The sequence below is a fragment of the Periophthalmus magnuspinnatus genome, chromosome 4 (genome assembly GCF_009829125.3).
Source record: "Periophthalmus magnuspinnatus isolate fPerMag1 chromosome 4, fPerMag1.2.pri, whole genome shotgun sequence".
Taxonomy (NCBI): Eukaryota; Metazoa; Chordata; class Actinopteri; order Gobiiformes; family Gobiidae; genus Periophthalmus; species Periophthalmus magnuspinnatus.
The window spans coordinates 1,800,407-1,822,141 of record NC_047129.1 but is presented as its reverse complement, the minus strand read 5'-3'; the positions used below and the strand labels follow the sequence as shown (position 1 = coordinate 1,822,141).

The 21,735-nt window shown below is 38.0% G+C and overlaps 1 protein-coding gene across 2 annotated transcripts in view; it reads left to right on the top strand.

Annotated features, from left to right (window-relative positions):
- Positions 1–695: 695 nt before the first annotated feature.
- farp2 (FERM, RhoGEF and pleckstrin domain protein 2) overlaps positions 696–21,735 on the top strand; it is a 31,186-nt gene continuing 10,146 nt past the window's right edge. The window contains exons 1-13 of one of the 2 annotated variants that reach the window (XM_033965682.2): positions 696–831; positions 1,414–1,654; positions 14,815–14,919; positions 15,929–15,971; positions 16,044–16,122; positions 16,233–16,330; positions 16,444–16,558; positions 17,628–17,775; positions 17,960–18,055; positions 18,128–18,291; positions 18,370–18,438; positions 18,521–18,578; positions 18,658–18,910. In XM_033965682.2, coding sequence (XP_033821573.1) covers positions 1,454–1,654; positions 14,815–14,919; positions 15,929–15,971; positions 16,044–16,122; positions 16,233–16,330; positions 16,444–16,558; positions 17,628–17,775; positions 17,960–18,055; positions 18,128–18,291; positions 18,370–18,438; positions 18,521–18,578; positions 18,658–18,910 — 1,429 coding nt within the window. In that variant the 5' untranslated portion in view covers positions 696–831; positions 1,414–1,453. The remainder of the gene's footprint in view (positions 832–1,413; positions 1,655–14,814; positions 14,920–15,928; positions 15,972–16,043; positions 16,123–16,232; positions 16,331–16,443; positions 16,559–17,627; positions 17,776–17,959; positions 18,056–18,127; positions 18,292–18,369; positions 18,439–18,520; positions 18,579–18,657; positions 18,911–21,735) is intronic. The other variant, XM_033965683.2, reaches the window with a different exon arrangement.

Sequence of the window (21,735 nt, the reverse complement as noted above, 5' to 3'; positions counted from 1 at the left end):
TGTGTTTCTTTATTATTTACTATAGAACCTGTCGAAATAACCTCGGAAAATTAGTTGTCTAGACTATAATTAAAGTCGGATTTCTATAGTTGAAAGCAATAAATTGTCTATATAACCCAAATGCAACACATGTCAGAGTATTGCTCAACTGTCAACAGCAGGGGGAGCTCTACCACAAAGTATGGCTCGTCTTGCTAGTTTCCCTTTCAAATGTCTTTTCCCCCCTCTTATTTGAGTAAATTGCCCTGAGTTTACAAAATACAGCAATATAGATTATAAAGAACATAATATGATTGCGTTGGTATGGGCATTTGAAAATAAGCAAATAGCAATTTAGTGTATTTTGTTCTGCACTAAACTGAAATAAATGTACCAGTGTATTGTACTGAGTAGAATGGATCGGCCTTATCAATTTTGTTTAACTAGAGGTCAAACTTCACATTGAAGTTATTCTTTTGTCACTCGAGAATAAAGTTCATCTCGGATTAAACCGCCATGGTGCCTCCTTTGGGTGATGGAGTAGATTAAAGACTGTCCAAACTGTGAACGGCTTGACGAGACCGCATTAAAAACCCAGCGCGTATATTTTCCGTCCCATTCAAGTTTATTCTTCGGCCTTTAAAGCTATTTAAAGTGAAGGGAAGGTAAATCTTCAGCTCTACAAACCCCACAATCCCATTCCCCATCTGAACCAATAGGGGGGTTGCGCCAGGGTTGCGCGAACCAATCACAGCCCAGTCTGTATGCGCACTCCAGAGACGACGACCATGGAGCGAAGTCGTGTCCTCTTCGATTTTACTTCTAACTTTTGGGTTTAATTCGTAGTAATTGGTAAGTTTAAAGTTTGTATGTTATGGTGTTATGTGCATGGGATCGCTGCGTTTCTTTGGAGATGTAGAAACTTGCGCGTAAAGGAGCAACTTTGGTTACCTCTGCCCTCGCTCCGTCCTTTAGTTGGATAAACTGCAATGAACGACGATACCTAAAAAATAGGTCGCCTTGGTTGATAGCTTGTTTATCGTGTGTGTAAGTTTGCTCAGCCTTCGCAGACATAATTTCAACTAAGGTGTTGTTGCAGGAGATAGTTGTTGTTGTTTTTTTTGTTGTTTTTTTTCTCGTTGATTGTCAATGAAACTTTATCGCAAGTTTACTCCCACTTAGGCCCCGTGCAAAGTAATAAAACCTCTCACGCCGTGGCTATGTGCGTATTGCTGGTATTTTATTTTTATTTATTTATGGATCTGAATAGATATGTAAACCCTCAAATCTTATGAATGAGCCATTTCTTCAGTTATCAGACTGGCTGTTTGGAAACCTGGACTAAACGTTCATTATGGATATTTACAAAGTATTATGATCACTTTGCGGTTACCACATCAGTTACAGCAGGTTTGCTATTGTTTTTTTCCCCAGGAGTAAGGAGGAGGAGAGCAGCCCCCCTGAGTGAGAAGTTATGGGGGAAATAGAGGGTTCATACCGGGTCCTGCCTACTCCTGGCACCAGACTCGGAGCCCAGTTCAACGCCGGGATCAGTACATTGGAGCCCGGTCAGAGCCTCAGTGCCAACATGATCAGTGGGAACCGCAACCATGGAAGAGGACTGCAAATCCGTGTGCAAGGGCTGGATGAAACTCAGGAGTTTTTCGACATTGATGTAAGTTGACATTGATGTCTTATTTCTTTAATCAAGAATTTCTTTCTGTGGACTATGGTTCTGTACATGTAGAATGTGGGCTTTTGGGGGTCCCAGACTTACAGTTTTGATTGGATCACATTGGTTGATTCCTGATGTTGTATGTCCAGTATATTTGTCAAGTTTTGAACTATTCTGGTTCAGTTTTTTTATTTGTTTTATTTAGATTGTACAAAGCTCTTTCCTGGTTAGTGGTTTTGTTTGGTCCCAAATGAGTCTTGAATCAGTCCTAGAGCAGTCTTGGTTTAGCTTGCTTCAGACTTGTTTAATTATAATAATGCATAGCCTATTCTCAACAGTTATTAGCTGCCCTCAGAGTGTTGAAAATGTTACTGTAATTGCATTGAAGTCTAAGAACTCCTTGGTCTGCGTTCATTGTTTACACATGACGCTGGATGTTCTGGGTTGCGTGTGGCATAGTGACAGCTGCCACATGGCTTTGGTGCCGAAATCCCTTCCTCATTATGGCATCTTATTCAGGCAACTTATAACGCATCAGGGCACTTTTAAGTGTCTCTTAGCTAAGATAATTTCCCATTGTAAATGTCTTGAATATTTTACCATAAAATAATTGAGTGATTACCTGTTTACCTCATTGATCTCCAAAATATTTGTGGTCTTCTGTGGACAAGTTAGACCTATCAGAACAATCAGTTAAATAATCAGATAAATATTATAGGTTCAAATTTTGTCTTTGACTAAGTTGGAGAACATTACACATGGCTAAATTGGGTACAGAGGTGATACATTTTTATTATTATTTTTTAATAATAATTGCTGTTATTTAATCCTGTACTGTTGTATTAAGATGCTAATAGTTTGGATTTTGTTACCGATAATTTTGTATTTCACAATACTAAGAGTAAGCCTACATAGGGTAGCACTGATTGAATCTAACTAGATCAAAAGTTATACCCAACCCAAGCTAAAAGAAGATCCTCCATTGCCTGTTCTGATTGTGATTACAGTTGTTAATTTTTAGAGTAATGAGCCATGCTTTCACATGCTTGCTTGGCAAGCGACTACTGGAGTTGTTCACAAGGTAAATAGGAAGCAATAAGGAAACCACTTTATCAGAGTGGGTTTCCTGCCCTCTCAGCCAGGACAGATCATCAAAGCACTGATCTCATCTTACATTAAATTAAATAGTTGTAGTTTTCTTGTATGATTCTGTAGTACGATAAATCCTTCTGATTATTATTGTATCTAACAAATCTGTTGTGTGTAGTCAAAACAATAGTAGTGGGGTTGGGGAGATAGACATTTTATAATCTTATACCATATGTTCTGTCTGAGCCTCTTGAATAAACCAGAAGAGTGATTTAATTTGAAGTACTATGCATTGAAGAAAGGACTTGAGGACAGCTAGAACTTGCATTGCAACAGATGTATTAAACTCTTCAAAGCAAATGTGGACACAGTGCTGATAGGAGAGGGTAGACAGAAATATACAGCTGCATAAAGGAATTGACAGTGATGTTGTCAAGCAGAAAACACGAACAAGATGGCCACTGTCTGCATAGCTGAGTATTTCTTTTCATTCAATAATGTAATCATCTGCCTGTAGTATTAGCAAGTAATGTCAGGACGACATGTAAAAATGATATCTCTTGAATTTACACTCTGACCTCGACTGCTAAATAAGCACAAGGCTTCTTACTACACAAAACAAGGGCTAAATCCAAGATAAAACAGGGCCAGGATAGGACAAAAACTACAGAACCTTTTTATAGCAAGTTAATATTTTACATTGTATGGTTTCACTGCAGCCAATGTTAATATAGTGTTTGTCGCTGCTTTGTTGTCCATGTTAATTGCTTTAAAATGATGAATGAAGAGAACTTTTCAACTTGTTTAGTTGCTGATTTTCTCCCTCCAGGTAGTGAACTCAAAAAGAGCACAGAAATTCCAATGAGGTAAAAATATTTTCAAACAAACTTCCTTCATTCACTATATATACAGTAGATCAGATATCTGGAAACATTTGTCTCAATCAGCCCAGCCACCATCAATGTGTGCTTTGAGTCAATACTGTCAGAATGGTGTATAAAGTCCTCCCCACATGCACTGATAGCCTGGCCCTTATCAACTGAATTCAGTGTGGGGACTAAGCAACAACTAAATATGACCAAACCAGGGCTAAATAGCATAAAGGCAAAACAAAAATTGGGTTAAACCAGGAATAAATGAGAAAAGAACAATTGGCAAATATAAGATCTAAACCCAGGACAGAACCCAAGACGGAACCCAGGATGGAATCGGTTCTCTAAAGCAACATAGGATTTATAGCCTTGCAACATTTTTATCTTGGACCCACAACAGACAAATCACATTACGGCGGCTCTTTTGATGTGCAGGTAGCTTGCATGGTCACCGTCAGCAGCAGACATTATTTGCTCTGCTGGCTCTGCTCCACTTGCCCTGCCCACTCAGAGCAGGAGAAAGCCAGGCCTTGTGGTTTCGGGACAGGGGAGGCAGGGCAACCGGGCCAGAGTAACACAGGCTCCTTTTATCCCCTCTGCGCAGGCCCTAAACTTTCAGCACAACTTACAAGAAAAGACAGAGATCCTGAAAGTTGGAACCAGGACCAAAGTCAAAAGAACTAGATTATGAAAAGACTAAGAAGAACCGGGGACCAAAAAAGTCTAAGATCTACACCAGGACTAAACAAAAATACAGGCTGGATAATATGTTAGGTTTAAGCAAGGTCTTCATCTACAAAACCTGTAGTAAACAAGGTCAAGATCAAGAGTGATTGAGGGAGTAAACTCGGACAAAATTGAGGACAAAATCAGGACTGAATCAGGAGCTCAGCAAATTCAGAATTCAGCCAGGACTTGGGAAAATTCCAGGCTTAGTTCTTATTTCAAGTACAAACCCCCAGTCTTCCTTGAACTGTGTGAAACCGCAGCGTAGGGCCTGGCATTGCTTTGCTTATAGTGTTGGGCAAACAAGAACATAAATAGCAGGGTTGACAGCGAGTAGGTTGTGGTGAAGGGGGGACAGAGGGGTGAGCTTCTAGTGGTAAAAGAGCAGTTCTGAGAGAGACGGGGCAAAGTTTGTGGGGCAGTGGGGGAGGGGCGGAGCATGGACTGTGGCCCAGGAATTTGACCACTGTGGAGGATATGTAACAAGATGAACTAGACCTGCATTATTGGACGAGTTGGATTTTGTACTGTTTTCATAGAACAAGTGGTGATTGTAGTAACTGACTCTGTTGTAGGTGCAAATTGGTGAACTGATAACTTGTGTCTTCTTTTTCCTCTTTGCTGACAAAAGCTTGACTTCAAAATCATAGGTAAACATCTTATTTTGATAACTTTTATTAAATTGGGCTAACCATTTAAATTAATCTACGTCCGGAAATAATATTTTTCACTGGATACAACAATTGTGAGACCTAATTTTCAAAATAAAAATTTACTATAATGCATAACTTTAATTCCAGTTTGTACAAGCAATGCACCAAATTACAGAAAGTTTGAAATGTTTTTAAATAAATGGGTGATTGTTTAACTAAAATCATTTAGAAAGCTCCATTTAGTGAAATCCTGTTATTGTAATAACATACCATTCTCTTAGTTGCACTTGATTGTTTGCACAACCTACTGTCTGTCATACAGTCTGCTTTAAGTTCTCAAACAAAGACCAGCACTGCCATGAGATTGTTGCCAATTCTGGAGACATGTCAATGAGAATAATTTGTAGTGGCATCTTATTTGTAGCGTAGTATCAATAGTAGCACTATCGTGTAACTGTTTGGGCTGTCTCACCAGAACCATTGGCTAAGGGTGGTCTAGGTATGCAACATGGAAGCTAAAATTAAATGTACCCTTGCTTTTTATTTCAGTCACTCAGTGAGCATTATCTCCCAGTACACAAAATTAGCCTAATGACCCCCAGGCTTTGCTCAAAAGGATCACTGTTAACACTTTCAGACAGAGGAAGAATGCTTGGCCAGTAAACGGTGGCGTCAGGCTTTCAACAATCACGCGATCGACCCTCAACTGGATAGATTTAATTACTTTGTTTGGTAAAAAAAAAAAGTAATGCTTTTAACCCAATAACTTACTGATGACTGGAATATAGGCACACATTGGAAGTGCATACCTTCAAAGTTATTTTCCCTGCTATTAAAGTAGATCTTTGCTTTGATTAGGGCTGCCCAATATATCACAATTAAAATGATATTGAATTTGAGTAGGCACAATTCAATATTTACGTTGCATTTTTATGCTAATAGCATTATGTCTGCAGACAACAAAGGATGTAGTCTCTTTACAAAAATAATCTTCTCTACTTCTCTACAAACCTGTTCTGAAAATGCATGAGATTCTTGTATTAGTTTATCTGTTCATTTTAATCTTATCCCAAATGTTAATTCCCCTGGAGATGTTTACAATGTGCATTCAGAACAGAATCCTACTTTTAAAATATAACTAACTTTTATTCACTTGTAAATAATGTCCGTCTGTTTGCTAGGCTAACTTTGGTGTTTATTCACAACACAGTCATTCAAGTAAGCTTCATGCATCTCCATTTGTCAGAAAAGTCTCAGTTTGCACTAAGCCCTTTTAGCTCATTTGTTTATTTCTCTCACGCTCTGTCAGCTCCCTGCAGGCGGCGTGAAGCATGTGTTGAGCATCTAACCTTAGCTGTCTGAACTCAGTAAATAGTTTGACTTATGGCAATAAATTATAGTTTATCATAATGCTCTTTGAGTTCTGTTTTGGTCTAACAAAAATGGTAATTTATTGATGGCTAATGTTGCATTATACATAGGCCTGTCATGATAACATATTTTGAAGCACTATATATTGGTACAGAAAAATTGTTGCAGTAAACAATATTATGCCACTTACACAATGACAATAATGCTAGAATTGAAGAACAATAATTCCAGTAAACCATTTTCTAATAGAATAGCTATCATGAAAAGAAATTGGTCAATAATTAGTCATAGAAGTCACTTTCTCAGCCTTTTACAACTTAAATGTAATTGTGTTACAACAATATGAAAATCTCCCCACTTTTACAAAGAAAAATGTACACAAGATAAATATTGAGCCACAAAATATATTGTCCCAGCTTTCATATATTGAACAATGGGCCTATAGTATTTATCATGACAGGCCTAATTATACTTCTATTCTTTCACTCCATACTTTGGAGTGATGAGCTTCTTCTGTATCCACTGGGGGTGTCAAAATACTGAAATTAAGATACTTAAGCTGTATGAGATCAAGTACTATGATTTAATGTTGAAAATGGCATTCTATTATCTAAATAAAGAGTGTTTTTTATTATTTTTCTTTATTTATTCTTTATTTGTCAAGGACTATGTGCAAGTTCATTAATCTTACAAAAGAAAAGATTTGTATCTTTGGCGTGGTATTGTAATCTGTATTGAGTATCAAGTCTATTCCTTCGTATCACATATAAATGGACATACATTTGAAACCAGAAGTTTACATACATTTTATTAGTGTTTGGTACCATTGCCTTTAAACTGTATGACTTGGGTCAAATGTTTAGGATATCCTTTCACAAGTTTCTTACAATAGTTGGCAGGACTTTTGGCCCATTCCACCCAACAGAACTGGTGTAACTGAGCTAAATTTGTAAAGTTTGTCTCCAACATTCAGGTCTGTGTGCATTCGCAAACTGTAATCTAGCTTTATGTTTCTTTTGGAGTAATGTCTTCCTCCTGCAGAGGGCCATTCATGCCTTCCATGTCAGTACAGTCCTCGTTTCACAGTGGATAATGACACACTCTTACCAGCTTCAGCAGCGTCTTCACAAGGTCTTTTGTGTTTGTTCTTGGGTTGATCTGCACGTTTCGGACCAAGGCGCGTTCTTCTCTGAGACATAGAACCTGTCTCCTTCTTGAGCAGTATGATGGCTGGACATTCCCATGGAGTTTATACTTGCGTATAATTGTTTGAACAGAGAAACGTGGCACCTTCAGGGATCTGGAAATTACACCCAAGAATGAACCAGATTTGTACAAGTCCACAATTCTCTTCCTGATATCTTGGCTGATTTCTTTTGACTTTCTCATGATGTTACACAAAGAAGCAGTGTGTTTGAGTTGTGCCTGCAGATACATCCACAGGTGTGTCTCAAATGTTGTCAATAAACTGAAATAATCAGAAACTTCCAAAGACATGACATCATCATCTGGGTTTTCCCAAATTGTTTAAATGCATATTAATTTGACTGTATGTAAACCTCTGACTTGGAAGAAAATACTTTTTTTTTCAATACTTAAAAAATCCTTCTCACATTAATCTGGCATTTTGCAAATAAATAATTTTGGTAATCCTAATTGACCTAAAACAGGAAAAGTTTGGTGTGATTTCATGTCAGACAGTGAGAAAAAAAAGTGTATATGTCTTTTTATATAGTGTATATATGTAAATGTCTGGCTTCAACTGTGGCTAACCTGCTAGCCACCACATTCTAAATAGAAAGTGAGCTAGGGGCTCTTCTGGCTCCATCGATTCTGGCTCCAATTCTCTTTACATTGGAAAACTGTTGTCCCTCGCTCTGCTGTCGGTCCTAAAATGTTCAAATTGACCCGCTCTACGTGATCCTTATATTTTTATTTCGGTATTGTATTTGTAACTTAAGATATGAACATTAATAAGAAATAAGGCAAATTCTTTCCCCGAGGTTGCTCCTTCTAGTGTTCGCAGCAGGTTTGATTGACAAGCACTGCTAAGCATCCACTCCCTGCTAAATCAGCAGTGCAGATGGGAAGGAGTCCACCTTCAACAGCCTCGCTCCACACTGGTTCTTTGGTTGCTATGATACTCCCAGTCGGAATACCTAATATGGAACTTGGCTCCATATTCGGCCCTATAACGGCTAGCCTCGATGAGCTTCATTTGACTGGAGCTAAATGCTATGGGTGACGTCCACATAGACTGTATAATGAAGTGGACTAAGGGAGGGTGACAACATCACATATGTCCCTGGGGTAGACTGTCAAAAGCAAGGCTGCCATTGGACCCTCTGACCATCACAGTTTTGCCTCGCTTGTCCTTACTTGTCTTATTTGCTCATGATTTCAGGTCAATAAAGCCCTAAATAAAGCCTAAATGAAGCCCCAAAATCATGAAATAATAGAAGATGGCGTCTTTTCATTGAGGGACTAGCTTTGTTTAATTTCCCCTATAAATATTGGCTGTCTTAGAACTGCAGATTGTGGTATTTTAATTTATGTCAGTTGCACAGGTGAGCTGAACAGAAGGTGTAGGGACTCAGCTGATCCAGATTACAGCTTTTGTGTTTCTGCCAACAAACCCTTGCCAAGTGACCTCAAGTGTTCCCTTTAAATGAGAAAAGAAGTACTGCAGTTAGATAGCCATCAAAGAACCCACTGCATTCACAGGAAGTCTCACCATCTTGTGAACGTGGTTTTAATATGCATTTAAGCAGGAAATCTCTCAGTGGCAGAAGTTAAACAATAAGCTCCCCACTGGGTCATATACAAGCCCCAACACACCCCTACAGCCAGTCAGTCCTGCCTGTCTCTGAAGTCTGCTGTTTAGGCCAAACCTGTCAGGCAAGATAAACCCTGGCTTTAACTGTGCTGCTTGATATTTTGTTCCCACTTTGACTAAACTGTACTATTAAGTGAACATCATATAGTGGCAATTAAATATAAAATTACTTTTTATGACCAGATCTTGATGAAGAGAGGAATATTTTGCCATAGGAAAGAATATGTGTTGTATGTTTGTTTTGAAATTTAAAGTTGAAAGTGTCTTTATCTTTATAAAGGAGAACCCAATGAGAACACTTGGGCTCTCTTTTTTCTTGGGCACACTTTTTAAAAATATAATACAAGCGTAAAAAAAAAATGAAACAAGTATACAAATACATATAAAACAGGTGGAGGTGTGTGTGTATAAGTTTGTTACCAGATTATTAAATTCCAATTGTGTCACCAGAGTGTCCAGTTTTGCTTTTCCTTGAAGTTTGCTTAAGCAATCTCATTCATAGCATGTTTATTTTGTTTTGTTGATTTTTTATAACAATAGAAATGCACAGTGATTAAATAATGGTTTTAATGTGCAGCTAATATTGTAATTACAATAAAGTTGTTGTTTTGTTTTGTTTTTTGGGTTTTTTTTTGACGTAATTGACGTAATATATGAGGATCTACACTGAGCCGTAGCACTTGGTAGTTTTTTTTTCCCCCATTAGTGAATATAAAAATAGATTTCAACGGTCTATGTTGAATGTTTGAAATGGTTGTGGTTTTCACACAACTGCCTTTGTACACTGTGTTTTTTTGTCAGCTGCCCAAATATCTGGATACATTTGTCTCAGTCAGCTCTGCCTGCTGTGAGTCAATACTGTTAGAATGATGCGAAGTTCAGCTTTATATGCACAGTCTGTCTAGTTTATCTTTTTTCCAGAAATTGTGTTTGTCTGTCTGTTTCAAATTGTGCCTGTTATTTGGAGGCTCACCTCCAGGCCAAATAAGAGTCTTTCTTTTGTGGACATGCAAGCCCACTCAAAAGTTTCAATGCTATAAAGACAGCCACAATGGAAATAAACTTGCCTCTAGTTTAGTCTTTCTTTTTTTCAACAAAAAAGTTACATACTGTGGTTTGAATAACCATTACATAAAAGGTGAAATAGACCCACAAAATAATCAGATTTTTGTTGCTTATGGGGCTGCAACGGTTAAGGGCAATAATGCACTTTATTTGTACAAATTATGTACGTAGGGCTTCGTTCAGCATATGTTACCTATAGCAGGGTAAAAATGTATTTAGATAATCAAAATTTACAAAAAATTACATTGTCTAGTGGCTTAATTGGAAAAAATAATCACTGATAAGTGGACTACTTAATTAAATTGTTAGTTTCTGTCCTAGTTTCTCATGACTCTCATGGTATTGAGTGATATGTCAGAAGACTCCAAAAATATAATTGTGTATCACAGCAGTATTTCTAGTTTCTAGTTTGTCTTGTGTACAAAAGCCATGGTCACACCCATCTCTCCACAGAAAAGCCTGTGTGGCAGAGAAACATCTGTTTGGCCATAATCCCTACTGTCTCTGAGCCTGATTGGCTGACCCATTGACCTGTCTCAGGACTACTGCCACTGATGAGCCTGAACCACAAGTCAACTCGGGTGCGATTGTGAAATGGGTCTCGCTGTCAAATCCTATGTGAACTACAACTTGTGATGATACTACCAGATAGGGTTACATTAGATTTAAGATTTGCTAACAGGAATGTAGTGAGCTTAATGGCAGAAATAGGTCATGGTAATGACTATGGTACTCTGAGCTTTATAATGAGCCCAACATCCTGAAATGTTTTAAAAATGTTAACTGGGTAACGAGTCAACTTGGTAATGGTTCCCATAGACTCCATTATAAAATCAGTGTTACTCAGTTGACATTATTGAGATTTAGTTGATTGTTTTTAGGCTGAAGCAAGGTGTATCGATTTTTCTTGCTTTATCCAAACTTTTTTTATTAATGTACATTAGACCATAGACATCGACAAACACACTATACTGGTTAACATTACCCAGTTGATGTGTTTTCCATATAATTTGGATCTTTTTGAGCCAGAATTCCTTAAATATTTGGTTGTATTGCTTAAACAATGACAGAGCATCACTCAAAAAAGACTCTTCATCCTAATACAACCAACAATTGATATGTGTAATTTTTAAAATGCATAAATATAAGTATCAGTCATGGTGAGTATTCCAGCTAATGGATCATTAAACCACTCAGAATTAAAAAAAACAAAAAAAAAAAAAACTACAGCCAGAGGCAGAAGAACATAAAACCTTTTAATCAAGTGTGGTACTTAGAGAACATATCAATATTAAGTGTCAATGTGTTACCCACATTGACACATTGACAAACTAGTTATTTAAACACTTTTAAAACACGAACAATTAAAAAAATAACAAATGTTTAAGCAGGCCAAATAATTCTTTATGCCACCTAGGTTGGTCTACTTTTAAAATATGTACCATATTTTCTGGACTATAAGTCTCACTTTCTTCATAGTTTGTCCGGGGCTGCGACTTATACTCCGATGCAACTTGAATGTGAAATTATTAAAATATATAATTTCACATCTTCGATTTGTCACAGTGACAACTGCGCGAGGGCACTCTAGGCTTGTGTACCACTATGACAGCCAAGCGGAAGCGGCACTTCTTCTACTTCTGGAGCTGGTGCAGTTGTTCAGAAGCGACACCAAGGATGAAGAATTCAATGGATTTAGTGATTTGGAGAGAGAACGAGAGTCTGATTAACTCTTAATATCTTGCGTTAACATACCAGACACTTAGTTCTGTCTATGCTTCATGTAGCTGAATAGATATAAATGTGTTATGTTAGCGTGCTGTACTGATATTCAGCCAGTTGTTCTCTATTTTATTATTATTATTTGTCTTTAAAGATAAAATGTCTGTTCTTAGTCTCAGATTTTGTAAAATAAATTTCCCCAAAAAATGTGAACTATAGTCCAGTGCAACTTATATATGTTTTTTCAGCATTACATCATTATTATGCATTTTTCACTGGTGCGACTTATACTCTCTATAGTCTGTATAGTATAGTCCAGAAAATACGGTAATTTTTTTTTTTTTTTTTTTTTTTTTTTTGCTAATGTGGAATGTAGTTATAGAATCACCTGAGAGAGCTTTAGAAGCTTGAAATTTGGGATGGACAACATATAAGTGTACATGATAATCTATTATTAATGTTAAGTAAGTATACTGAGATTTGACATTTTAACACCTTTAGAAAGGAAATTACCATTAAGTGGCCAATGTTTTGTAGTTGTGTTGCTTAGAGACTGTTCTGACTCATGAGACTTCAAAAAGAAGGATGCCCTTTACTGTCATAAAATATGATGTAATGGTTTCATTTGTAAGTTTTGTTAAATACAGATCCGGACTCTCATTGCAGGACTTGCCTCTAAGGGAGTAGTTTTAAAGTGATTCTCAATTAGACTATAACTGTTATATAATTTACTTATCATTGAAATGGTCATGCTATTTGAGCCCGTATTGCAGTTCTACTTGTTCATCATTCAGCACATTCAGGCAAAGAAATGTACTGTGAACTGCTCTTACAGTAGTTTCATTGTGGGTTGGACAAAGGCGTGGGTGATTTCCAGACGCCTCTCTCTGTGACTGAACCGTGGTGTTTAATGTCGTCAGATCTTTGGAGATAAAATCCAATGACACAAAGCAGCAGACTGGAGGATACTTGAGACTGGAGTGAATGGACTTTTACATTCCTCAAGTGGGATAATGAGTAACCAGAGGGAGGAGCCTCTTAGACACAGTAAATGCTCAACGTTTGCTAGTGCTAGAACAGGCAAAATAAAGGTAAACACTCTGTAATCCACACTTGACTGCTGGATTTGTGTGTCAACTTTTCAAACTTTCTTCCAGTTCCTCAAAGACGTGCTAATGAGTTTATTTCTTACCATATATAGTTGAATTGAATCACCTATTTGCATTATGGCCTTAATGTACATCTCATACTCTAAGGTGCTCTAAAACCCACCTTCACACCTTTGAATTAATGTAGTGTTATACATTACTATGGCCTACTAAGTTGCTTAATTTGTGGATGTCCATTTTTTATGTCCTCACTTTGTATTCATACAGGAAAGAAGGGTGAAGTGTCTTTCCCATGGACACTACCTCTCAATTACCACCCAAATGGTCGTATTTGAAGTTTAACCATAACATTTTATCTTTGTTGATGTTTAAGGCAAGTTGCAGTTTTGTTTTGATGTAATAATATTTGGTTGAATTTGTGATCTAAAAGTGAACTGGGATAAAGCAGGAAAAGTATATTGAGTACAGTCTTATATGTTGATGTTCTGGGCTGGTGGTTGGAGTGTGGAATGGGAAAAAATAAAATTGGGCCCTGGCAGTTTAATAGCATGTTTGGCTTCTGCTCAAAGACGATAAGTATTTTAACACACATTTTTGTTTTTTTGGCAGCTGGATTATGAAATAGTATGGAAAATGGAGTCTTAAAACACATTCTCACTGTTATGGTTGTTGTGTAAGCAATAGGAAAGTAACTGCATACACTGGCAGAAATTGTGTAGCTTCTTTTTACCGAAAATATTACTCCGGTACTTTTGTATGATTTGTAAAATGTTATGGTGCTGTTAGTAGGGGCAACCGTGGTAATAGTATGTGCCGCAATGGTGCTTTTGTACGAATTCTATTTTGCAGTAAACATCAGCAAAAGTTGACACATTTTTGTCTTAGGGTAACTATTTTAGTATTTTCTGTTACCTTTTAAATTCTTTCACCAAAGCAGTTCTTTTCATAGGACTTTTAAAAATACTATTGCACATTACAACCAGATGTCTCGGGCTGTAATTTCCTCCCAGAGTCGCAGGCCTGGACTCCAAACCTCAATTGCAGTCAGTTCTTGGTACATAGTAATTAGCTGTCCATTTACTGAAACAAACCCTGTAGACCTATGGGACAGTCCGGACCAGCAGAACTTTTCTTGTGATGTTTTTCTGTTCTATGGTGGGACACGTTTTTGGAGAGGACAGGACTGCTCCATATGTGGAAACTATTTGGTCTGACAGAAGGAACATGTGTGGCTATAAAATGCACAATGCAATAAGATTGTTCACACATGGGGTGGTAAAAAACTGCACAAATGCAAGGGCTAAAACATGCAGTGCGCACCTTGTCTTACTAGATGTTAACATCCTGTTTAGAGGTGTGAAATCACGTCTGAATGATTAGAGTGACTCATTTGGATACTTAAGCTATATTTACTTTAAATGGGTATATTTTTAACATCAGCTTAAAATTGTTATCTTCTATTCAGGAAATTGATTCATTAGTAGGACTCCTTAATATTATATAAGTTAAATTTAGATCTAAAACATCTAAAACAACTTTTTTTTACTTTTTTCTTACCAAATATAAGTAATAATAATTTGTAGTCATGATACTTTAATTGTATTTGACATCTTCCATTTGTGTATTTCTGTACTTTACCTTTTTTCAGACAAATGCTCCTCTAAAAACTAATCGTACTTTAAATGTAAACATTAATATTCATCCTTTTTCCTTCTAGCCCAAGTCTCTGGGGCAGACACTGCTGATGGAGGTTTTCCAAAGAGGAAACATTATGGAGAGCGATTATTTTGGCCTGGAGTTTCAAAACACGCAGATGAACTGGGTACGTACTTCCTGTTTGGTCCTGGGTCTTCACTGAGGGCAGACAAGGCAATTAGAGGTGAAAGGTCATAGGTCACAGCTTAAGTGAGGCAAGATTTAAGTCACTAATGTTGAATTTAACCCATAGTATTGTGAGTTTTGATTTGTGAGAGCCTAATTAGACCTAGTTTGTTAGCAATTTAAACATTGTTGTGCATTATTTTACTTATTAATTTTACTTTTTCAACCTACTTTGAAGAGATTAAGTAATTTGAAGTGTGATGTATTTAAGAAAATAGATGATAATATTGAAACGTATGTATGCCACTGACTCAATAACTGTGAAGCAAAATTATCCCAAAAACTATTCTAAATGTACAGTGTTGTTCAAAACATGAGCCGCAATGAATAAATCTCCATATGTACTTAGTTTGTATCTATATTGAGTCATAGTTGGTAATTTATTCAACCCTGTACAGCTCAAATCTTGTCATAGTAGAAGATGCCCTCTAGTAAACGAAAAATACTGAGCACCAAAAAATATTCTTCCAACCATTATTTACTGAGTGATATATTTAGGCCTGTCATGAAAATTTCTTTCACCAGTACCAAAGTTTTGAATTATAAAGTGATGCCTAAAAATACAAGCACAGTACAGCAGAGATGTATTGGAATATACAGTAGCTATTCCTTAGTTGAGCTGACAAAATTTGTAAAACGTATGAAAACTCTGTATAGAAAAAGGGTTGTAAAATGAATAGGAAAAAATCCAAAGCAATATACACAACAATTAAAATTCTCCCACATTTAGTCATCAGCTTATTCCTGCTTCAGTTTCTTCTGTAAACCTGTGATTATTGATGTGGATCTTTCACATTCCTCTTTAAATCAGACCCAGATGGAAACAACTGAGGCTTTTACACCCAAACACAACCATAACATGCCCTCAGCTGTGCCACTTCACTGTCCATACAACTGCATACAACTGTTTGTTCTCATGATGTAGTTCAGATTTTTTTTGTTTATTTTAGGTTTGGCTTGAACCGACTAAGCTCATTATGAGACAAGTTAGAAGTAAGTAAGAAGAATTGAAATTTTGTGTAGTAAATTATGGGCATAAACTGATGTGTTATTTATTGATCATAGGGCCTGCAAATACACTATTTAGACTCTCTGTAAAATTCTTCCCTCCGGACCCTGGTCAACTTCAGGAAGAATATACAAGGTTAGTACATCTACTTAGGACAGTTACAAAATTAAAGATGATGCAACAGTGATGATGAGTGCAGGTTTTGTACTGCACATACTTAACATAAATGCATTTTTTCCCTGTAGGTACTTATTCTCCCTACAGATGAAGAGGGATTTAATCGAGGGAAGGTTGATCTGCAGCGAAAATACAGGAGCCCTGTTGGCATCTCACCTTGTCCAGTGTATGTTCAAATGTGTTTCTTTTATAAAAAATGTATTATTCATTCTTAAAACGTTTAAATTGTGCAACTTAAAATTATGTATACCATAACTACTTTTTGTTTTTTTCTCTCAGCTGAGATTGGAGACTATGACGACGCTGCCGACCGTGAGTTTCTGAAGACAAACCGGGTGTTGCCTTATCAAGATAAAGTAGAGGACAAGATCATGGAGCTGCATCGGAGACACCTGTAAGACTTGCAGTGGCTGCTGTATACATTATACATTTTGTTCTTATGTGATATATATATATATATATATATATATATATATATATATATATATATATATATATATATATGAAATGAAGGTAGGGAAACAGGACATGAAATTTGTTGGCATTTGAGAAGTGGATACAAATGAATAAGACGGAGGAGTTCAAACCATACTTCTGCATATATTCTCCATGGAGATACATGCGTGTTATGTCATATAGTGGAAGATTATAGCCAAAGGAATAACATTTCCATGGAGATCTGCAGGAGGAGGCCCTCCAGGCCAAACGAGTCAGTTTTGTGGAGATGCAAGCCTGCTCACAGTAACGATGTTTCTGTTTTTAGTAGAAACATGTTTCATAATATTCCTTATTTCAAAATTTTGCTTTTTCACATGTTGATTATTAAAAACACAAATTAATCAAATAAATTCATTTTACATAGAAAATAAAAATGCCCAAGACTATGGGAAACTATAGCCAATGGGAGCTCTTGTCGGTCTATTAGGTAGCTCTAATGACGTGCTAATCTCTTTCCTTGGTCGTCCGTTGTGGAAGCACAAGCCGCCAGTTCCCCCTGGTCTAATCCTCTGCATTGGCTGCTCCATTAGCTTTAAGGCCAGTGGGGCAGGGCCTAAGCAGATTTCAGTGCTTAGCAGATGAACAAAATTAGACAGTGGTGATGATTGGATGGATATGTCTGTCTAACATGTCGTTTGGTTGTAATCGCCCAGTTTGAGATAATACGCCAAGAAATCCCTGGAAGTTATAAAGGATTTACAGACACACTGGACAGCACTAAAAATATGGTGCACTTAAATGGTGTTAGTTAGCAGAGGCATGTGAAGCATAGTTTACGTGTATGCAGTCATTTTATTGCCTGCAAGTGTTATACAACTGAACTTTTTCCCTTTAACTGCAGTATTCTGTTATAGCAACTAATCCCTGCACTAGATTGTTTTATTAAAACAGACTTAAAGACTTTTCCACAACTAGAATTATTGCAGTAATATTTTTTTGCTCATATGTCCAACTGTTTATTCCAGGGGCCACACTCCAGCTGAATCAGACTTTCAAATCCTAGAAATCGCCCGAAAACTGGAAATGTATGGCGTGCGCTTCCACCCCGCAGCCGACCGTGAAGGCACCAAGATCAACCTCTCTGTGGCACATATGGGGCTGCAAGTTTTTCAGGTAAAAACTGTTTTAATGTGTGGTTGGTGGTATAGTCTATTGCCATTTCACAACATTATGTAAACCTTCTTTGTTAAATTGAGATGAGGCAAGTTACTATTGTGAGTATGCTTATTTTTTTCAGAAACTTGAAGCAGGGAAATGAACATTGTCACTTATATATTTAATACGAAATGTTTTCCAGGGCAATACAAAAATCAACACTTTCAACTGGTCCAAGATTCGCAAACTGAGCTTTAAGAGGAAACGCTTTTTGATAAAGCTTCACCCAGAAGTTCATGTAGGTGCTTTTATAATACATTGAAAAAATTTTGACATTTCAGGTTATTACGTTTAATGATCTCTGTTTTAGGGCCCTCATCAGGACACTCTGGAGTTTATGATGGGCAGTCGAGACCAGTGTAAAATCTTCTGGAAGATCTGTGTAGAGTACCATTCATTCTTCCGCCTGTTTGACCAGCCCCAGCCCAAAAACAAAGCCAAACTGTTCACCAGAGGCTCCTCCTTCAGATACAGGTGTGAACTAACGGCCTGGACTTATACAGTATACAATATGTAAATGTAGTTTTATGTAACACTTTTGTGCATTTTCAGTGGAAGAACTCAGAAACAACTTGTGGAGTTTGTTAAAGAAAATGGAGCAAAGAGGACGCCCTACCAGAGGTTTGTGACTGTTTATTGACTTAATATTGTCATATTTGTGAAATGTAATGTAACGTGTTCATAACGTGTATGTGTTCTTCAGGAGGAACAGTAAGATACGAATGTCTTCTCGCTCTATTACCAGCGATGTGCCAAAACAGGTTAGGCTGGACACATCATTTAAAAACTGAAATCATAAGAAGCAAGTAGTTAATTTTCTGTCTTTTGCTTGCATTTTAGAGTTTGGCATTCAATGACAGCCTCCGGGCCCAAGGCTCTCCCTCTTCTGTATCCTTCCACCCAGCGCACATGTCCAACATCTCCAGCCTCCACTCGAGACAGGACATCCCACCGCCCTACGGCCTCATCCACTGTGCAGCCCTTCCTCAGCAGCAGGTTCAGCCACAGTCCCCTCCTCAGTTCACCAGACCCCCCAGCCCGCCGAAGGAAGACTCTGTCAAGACCGCTGCCCCGTCTCAGTTGGCTTTTCAAGGTGCACCTAGTAATGTGTTTGTGTGTGTAGAGAGTGGCAAAAGCCTGACGCTGCCCTCCCGAAATGCCAATGAGGATGCAGAGCAGGGAGGCAGAAGGGGTACGGGGCATTCTGTGGGTGGAGGCCGGGGAAAAAGGACAGGGGTCCTGTCTCCAGAGGCCTTTGAGGCCGAGCTGCTGAGGACCAAACAGAGCCCCATGTTTTCACTGGTGCACTCCCCTCTGCAGGTGTCAGAGGAGTTCATCGACGATGATCCCACTGCGATCTCATTCTATGGAGGTGGGGCCGAGGCCTACTCCTACGGTCACGATGAGAAAGTAGATCAGTTTGACTTCAGTGAGGGCTCAGAGCTCAGTAAGAACAGGCTGTTCAGTGTGGGCTTGGAGGACCTGAATGGGAACGCCCACCCTTTCCCTGACAGTATTGTGGGACACTCTGAGACAAGCTCGCTGATTAATAATCGCTCAGAGTGCAGTTCCCTGGACAACCTGGGGCTCAGCTCTGCGGGAGAGTCCATGTCTGTGGGCTATGGGGGCCCTGATTCCTCCTCCCTGCGCCTGCCCGGCTCTGATATCCAATCAGAGGCCAGCTCCATGGTGAACTTCCCGGCCTGCTCTGTGCGCTCCGAAAGCAGCAGTGCGGTACAGTTCAGTGAGTTGGTGGAGCAGCTGGAGCAGCTGAGCTACCCACCCACTGCCACCGAGGGCTCAGGCAACGGGTCTGACTCCGACTCAGATTGGGGCTCAGACAGTGTTCTGCCTCCTGAACAGAACCTGTTCTACACCAATGCTCTGAGCGGGACCAGCGGCATTGAGGGCTTCCTACTGCAGTGTCACAACCTGCAGGCCCTGGCCCTGTCCGAGCCCTCTGCGTCGCCCCACATTAACATGTAGAGTGTAGGCTTAACCACACTTCAGGCCCGAACAAAGCATATTATGTCAATGTAGGACAGACACAATGCCTTAAACAGTACTTGTATATGCTGGCAGGTAACCAACAAATAATAATTTAAAAAAAACAATGCAGAGCAAGTGTAATACAACGTGTATGTTGTCATAGGACTGTGAAGGTATAAAGTGGAAAAACATGTACAAACAATGTACAAACTCAAAATTTATTACAACAATTTCATAGAATGTATTATTTTCACTTTTTTAGCTGACTCCGTGCAGAATTAATGTAGCTGTGATGAAAATGCAAAATGTATTTTACAAGGACTTGACAAAAAATGTATTTGATCAACTGCTCATCATTATCACAGCTTTTGGTCAGTGAATTAGTAAATTTCTAGGTTCTTTCTGTATTATATGGAGACAGTACAAATGGTACTTTTGTGTGTCGTACTCCCCTCTGGTGGCCATGGTGGGTACCAGCAGGCTGCAGTCAAATAGTGCAACAGTGGAACATGATGCAGTGTATGTTTTTATTTAAGAGCGGAAAGCAGAAATAGTCCATCAACCAACTATAATGGTGGTTTCACGTAGAACATAGCCCGCATATAGATGAGCCATTGAGTGTACAACCAACATGTAGAAAGAAATGAATGTATAAACTTGTATAAATACGAGTTATATTTACTAAAACATGTATAATAGTCTTTATACCGAAGTTATATTGCCATGAATGTATGCTATGTCCAGGAAAGTTCTGTCTAGTGGCATAGGCCTCCATATCACTATACCACAAAGCACTACCCTATTACTGTCTGGCCCTCAGTATGTTTTGGGGTTTACAGGCTTTTTTTTTTTTTTTTTTAAAGCTTGTACAGAAGCTAGTGTGCAATGTTTGAATTTTTTATTTTTTTTTCAAGAGAAGGTCCTATCGTTGCTAATTATCATTGGTGCTAACTCTTAATTCTGCTTAATTTGCTTTTTTCGTAGCTTTTTGTTGTCGTCATTAGCTGTCTGCACTTGTACAATTGTGCATTATTTTTGTGCCTAATCTCAGGTGTTTGATATTTCAATTTGCTTCTTGTATCTTTCCTTGTTACTGTATATTTTGAAGCATCTGTGCTATTTTTAGCAAACCCCTCAATTATTTTCATTGTTATTTTGAAGGATGGCAAAGCAACACAAATTCAGGCGTTTTTTTTTTTATCTCTCTACACAGCCACAGCCATTTCTGTGTCACCTTACAGAATGAAGTATTGTTGTCAGTAAAAATGAAGGCTTGTTGAAGCCTTTTAGATATAAACTTTAAAGGGATAGTCCAGTATTTTTGTTTTAAAGAAAATTAAGCACAAAAATGGGTAACTTTTAATAGCTGTCAGCACTTGTGTTTACATTGTTCATACTTCTTGGAAATGCACTTAATTAGGACAATTTGAACCAATGCATTGTTAATGATATGAAGTCCCCTACGGACTACACTGGCAGTGCATATTTTTGTATTTCCTCCGATAGGAAAAATGCCCATTTCCAACTTTTACCAATGAACTCCCCCCCCCCCCCCCCCCCCCAATAACAACATACTGAACCATTCCTTTAGCCTATAAAAATATTGACATAAAGATACTCTTGACCAGCTACAGTTAACAGCACTTGCACAATACTTAATTACCGACTAATCTTGGACTTGTATATTACTAATCATAAAGCTCATGTACTTATGATTGTATGTTTTGACTCAAGAATAAAGTACTTAATTTTGGTACCACAAATGTCGGACTTAACTTTCTTTTAAAATAGATTTAACACAAGCCCCCTCACAACTTGCTGGCTGACAAAGACCAGACCAAGGACAGTTATTTTTCTTCTATTGCTCTAAAGTTGACAATTGTGAGAAACCATAAACCAGTTTTGAAGTTTATATCCACATTAGTACAT